General features: G+C 43.7%; 1 protein-coding gene across 1 annotated transcript in view; it reads left to right on the top strand.

The window, feature by feature from the left end:
- LOC126513233 (lactase/phlorizin hydrolase-like) overlaps nt 1-5,005 on the top strand; it is a gene marked incomplete at its 5' end in the record, with an annotated part of 17,196 nt that extends 12,191 nt beyond the window's left edge. The window contains one exon of the mRNA XM_050161494.1: nt 910-5,005. Within this exon, the coding sequence (XP_050017451.1) occupies nt 910-1,127 (218 nt within the window). The remainder of the gene's footprint in view (nt 1-909) is intronic.
- Between the last annotated feature and the right edge of the window lie 6 nt (nt 5,006-5,011).

Consider the following 5,011-nt stretch of genomic DNA (forward strand, 5'->3'; position numbering starts at 1 on the left):
TCTATGCCTCTGTAGTGCGCTGCAATGGCTTTCCTGACCCTGCACAAGGACCTCACCCTTGTCTCCAGCAACCAGAGGGTAGGTGGCGCTGGGAGGGACCAACACTGTGTGGTCAAGGGTGAGAGGGAGCTGCTCTTTCCACCTGCCTTCCTCTAGTTCCTGGCCTTCTCCTGCCCTTCTGTCCCCTCCTTTCATTAGCATGCACTCCAAGCACCTTTTGGCTGCTGCAGGTCTCTCCAGAGCCTGTCTTACCATAGAGACTGGGCCCTGCTGTGGGAAGGAGCAGAGCTAGATTCCTCCAGTCCTACCTCTAACTCATTGCAGCGCCTTCCTTGAGAAGGACAGACACTTCCAGGCAGTTTCTAGGTCAAGTTTAAGGATTGTATAAATACTACAGCTAGTACTTATGGGTGACTATAAAACAGAAATGGTTATGACCATACTCAGTGCTACACAAACAGGGTACAGTTGCCCAGCCCTGCATCTGAGTACCTAGGAAGTAGAGGCAGTAGAATTTGAAGTTCAAGGTCATCCATGACTACCTGGCATAACTGAGGTCTGTCTGGGCTACATGAGACCAGTCTCGGGTGAATAAAGAATGTTGCAGTGGGGTGGCACAGAGAGATGGCTCATGGTTTTGTAGGGAAAAGCGTTATGGCATGAGTTTAATACTAGGAGCCCAAAGTGGAAATAGAGACCTCCTGGAAATTATGCTCTGTTCATACGTGAGCATCATGGTATGCACATACAAAAACACCACCATGAAGGTGATCCATGCCGACACCACAGCCTTGAGCTTTCTTTTGTTGTGTATGTTTGGGAGGAGGGTACTATGCAGTCTTTTGACTGCAGGATCAGCGGGACCTTTCCAGAATGGCCAGAGCCTGAGTCCCCATTGTCCTTTCCTAGATGCTGAGCCCACTGCCAGCCCTGTGAAGGCAGAAGTGCCCTTCCTGGGGCTGATGCTGGGCATCACAGAAGCACAGACAGCATTGTATGTGCTCTTCGCTCTTCTGCTACTTGGAGTCTGTAGCTTGGTGTTTCTGTTGTACAAATACTGCAAGCGCTCCAAGCAACGGGAAACACAGTCAAGCCAAAGTGAGCTGAGTCCAGTGTCTTCCTTCTGAGGAGTCGCCAGCTCTTCTGTTGTGCAGAGAAGCCCTGTGCCCTGTGCCTGCTAGCGCAGACTCCTGACCACAATGGATCTCTTCATCAAGGCTTCCTGCACTGTGGGAGATGGTTTCTATCTTGAAGCTTTCTAAGTTCTCAGTTGAAATGAAAAAGCATCTTCTTCAGTACTGGCAATTTTCCTGGCTACTCCAAGAAGCTTTGCCAGGTCCCCTGTGGAAATGCAGAGACTTAACTGTGTAGCAGTTCTGTGTGCTCATTTCAGTGTCTGATGGCAGACTCCAAACTAGATAAGTGCAAGTGAAAAGCAGATCTAGCTGCGGTACTACATGTCTGCCTATAATCCTAGCATTCAGGAGGCAGAGGCAGGAGGTGCTCCAGTTTGAGGACAGCCACAATCACATAGTGAAATCCTGAATTGGAGTGAGAGGGAGCTGGGAAGGGGGGCAGTAGAGGTCAGGGACACAGACAGTATGATGGAAAAATACTTGCCTATCAAATAGAAAGATCTGGCCTAGCCCCTCACCACCAGTGTTTGACTAACTTTAAAAGATTGTTATATGGTTAAAGAAATGGTTCAGCAATTAAGACCACCAGCTGTTCTTTTAGATGACCTGAGTTTGATTCCCAATGCCCACATGACAGCTCATGTAGGAAACTCCAGGTCTAGGGGATCTCTTTTGGCCTCCCTGGAAACCAGGCACTCATTAAAGTATAGACATATATGCTGGGACACTACGCATACAGAAAAATGATGGAGGAGAGCCATCTGTCTATGTGTTACTCTCATTGGTTAATAAAGAAAATAACTGCCTTGGCTTTCTGATAGGGCAGGATTTAGATAGGTAGAGTAGACAGAACAGGATGCTGGGTAGAAGGCAGTATGGCAGACGGGATGAAGCTCCGACCCAAGGTGGACATAGGCTAGAATCTTCCCGTTAAGCCACCACCTCGTGGTGCTACACAAATTATTAGAAATGGGTTAATCAAGATGTGAGAATTAGCCAGTAAGAGGCTAGAGATAATGGGCCAGGCAGTGTTTAAAAGAATACAGTTTCCATGTAAATGACTTCGGGGCATAAGCTAGCCAGGCGGCCGGGAGCTGGGTGGCAGGAACGCAGCCCGCTGCTCCTTCTACAGAAAAACAATAAAAATTTAAAAGAGTAATTATGTCTGTACATATTTATGTTCTTACAAGCATTCCTAACCTAAAGCATATAAAGTATATCCCTATCCAGGGAGTTGAAGACATGGCTCAGGAGTTAAGAGCTCTATCTGCTCTTCCAGAGGACATGGGTGTTGAGTCTCAGCATCCATACAGCAGCTAACAACTGTCTGCAGATTCAATAATCTCTTTCGGTTTCTGTGGTTACTGCATGCAAATGGTACACAAACATACATGCAGGAAAGCACTATCCACATATATTATCTTAAAAATCCTATTCAAAGGTTCCATGACTAGCTTGGCAGTCAGGAATTCTTTGGCAAACGCATTCTTTTTCTGTCAGTATGAAAAGTTGCCAAATGGGTTTGTTTGATTTTGCATGGTTTGAAAGAGGGCATCACTTTGTACCTCCAGCTTCCTTGGAACTCTATGCAGGAAAAACTGGTCTTGAATTTAAGGTTAGCTTTTAATTAGGCCTGTGTTTAAAAATACAGGGATTATAGACCTGCACTACCATGGGTTAAATGTGGGTGTTTCCAAAACAGATACTGAGGGCATTCCTTGGGCAGAAAGATTCATGACCAAATGTTATCAACTGGAACTAGAGAGATAGATAGGTCAGCAGTTAAGAGCACTAGCTACTTTCGCAGAGGTCCTGGGTTCAGCTCCATGCACCCACAATGGCCTACAATTAATTACCCTTAATCCGATTCCAGGGACTATGGCCCCTCCTCTGGCTCTGCAAGCATTAGGCAACAAGTAGTACCTTTACATACAATTAAGCAAAACATTCATACAAATGAATTAAAAATAAATCTTTTTGTTTTTTTAAGAACATGAACTCTAAGAGTATTTGGATAGCCAGGCAGTGGTGGCACATGCCTTTAATCCCAGCACTTAGGAGGCAAAGGCAGGCGGTTCTCTACATTCAAAGCCAGCCAGGTATAGAGTTTTAGGACAGTTGGGGCTATACAGAAAAACCCTGTTTCATCCCCATCCCCACCCTCCAAAAGAATATTAGGATATAAAACCTTAGGTTTTGAAGTGGGAAAGATGTCTGTGAGACTTAAGAACTAGAGGATAAAAAGAACAATCCTAATAATATCTGACCACATACAAGAAAGAGGGCTTCTGAGATTGCTCAGCAGTTCAAATCTTACAACCTGAGCTTACACCTAGGATACGTATAGGGGAAGAACTGATTCCCACAAATTATCCTTTGATCTCCCTACTCTCTCCCTCCTTCCCTCCCTCCCTATAATGAAAAACAATTTCAGGAGGCTGGAAAGATTTCTCAGTACTCATGTTGCTCTCGCAGAGGATCTGAGTTTAGTTTAGTTCCGTGTCACCTCGGCTCTTCAGGCTTCGGGGGGCATCTTACCACATCATAAAAAACAAACCTTTAAAATTAAAAAAGAAAGATTAAAGGGCAAAATATTCACAGCATATGCTAGTAAAGGGCTTTCTTATGTGCAGAGTTTTTACAATTCAGTAGGAAAAAGACAAGTAAAACTGGAGGACAGTTTCAAAGTAAATCAGCATGGCCAGGAGCATTGAAAATCGACCACCTCACTAGTCATGCTACAGACCTTTAATCCCAGTACTCAGAAGAGGCAGGCAGATCGTGAGTTCAAAGCCTGGCCTATACAGTGAGTCTGTGGTGAGACTTTGTCTCAAACTCCTCCCCACAACCCGCAAAGTCCATATTCACTCAAGATAAACAGTGCAAATAAATTATACGTACCATGTAGGGATAAGTCCCACCCCTTAGGGGGTGTGTTCGCCTCAGGCTAAAGTTTGCCTATAAATTTGGCGAGCGTGCTCCCAGCCCTCACTTCTGCTTTCCTGGTCTCCACAGGAATGGTGGTTCTGTAAGTCTATTCCTCCATTAAAGCTGTCTATATTTTGACAATCTGTCTGCATTCGGAATAATTTGCATTAGTATAGATTTTGCTTTATGGATAGAGATTTTAAGGTCAGTTTTGTTATATGTATATGTATTTCTGATCTTTATTAAGGTATTGTGATTGTGTAGTTCATTTAAAAATGTAATGTATATAGATTGTTAATAGATAATCATAATAGTCAAGTTTGTAGTCATGTTAGTTAAGATTTTCTATATGTGCGTAGATATATTTTAGATAGGCATTTTTCATATCTTTCAAAGGGTAGAGAATATGGCATTTTAAATGTTTTAATAACTTAGGACTTTTCATGACAATGACACACTCTGCTCCTGGCAGCACCAATCTACTTCAAGAGGAAGATGGGCATCGAAGAGGCTCCTTATGGAGTTTGATAGCCATTTGGGCAAGAAACTGCTCTTGCCTGGACTATTGCATAAACTGGACACAGAGAACCCGCAGAGAGAGGACTGCTGAACTTGCCTAAAGGTGAGATGATCTTTTGGGGTTCCTGATTCATAAAAGAGTCTGCAAGACATTCTTCAGGACAAGCAGATAGTGACTGTCTTTGAAATTTCCTGCTTTGTGGAAATGTCTGCTGGAAACTATGGGCCTGTAGTTCGAAGATGGATGCCCCAACGGTACAGAGGAACTTTGGGTGACTGTCCAGGCAGCAAGATGTCTCTGTCATTTCTAGAGTTGGAAAGTTGCTTATTTCTTTGCTTAGGTAATATTGTATCTTCCTTGAGTCTTTGATGGAGTTAAGAATAGCTAGTTATAGTTATAGTTTTCCTTAGTTATGATATAGATTATT

Source organism: Alexandromys fortis, unplaced genomic scaffold (assembly GCF_014885135.2).
Source record: "Alexandromys fortis isolate MF-2015 unplaced genomic scaffold, M_Fortis_MF-2015_v1.1 scaffold_109, whole genome shotgun sequence".
Classification (NCBI taxonomy): domain Eukaryota; kingdom Metazoa; phylum Chordata; class Mammalia; order Rodentia; family Cricetidae; genus Alexandromys; species Alexandromys fortis.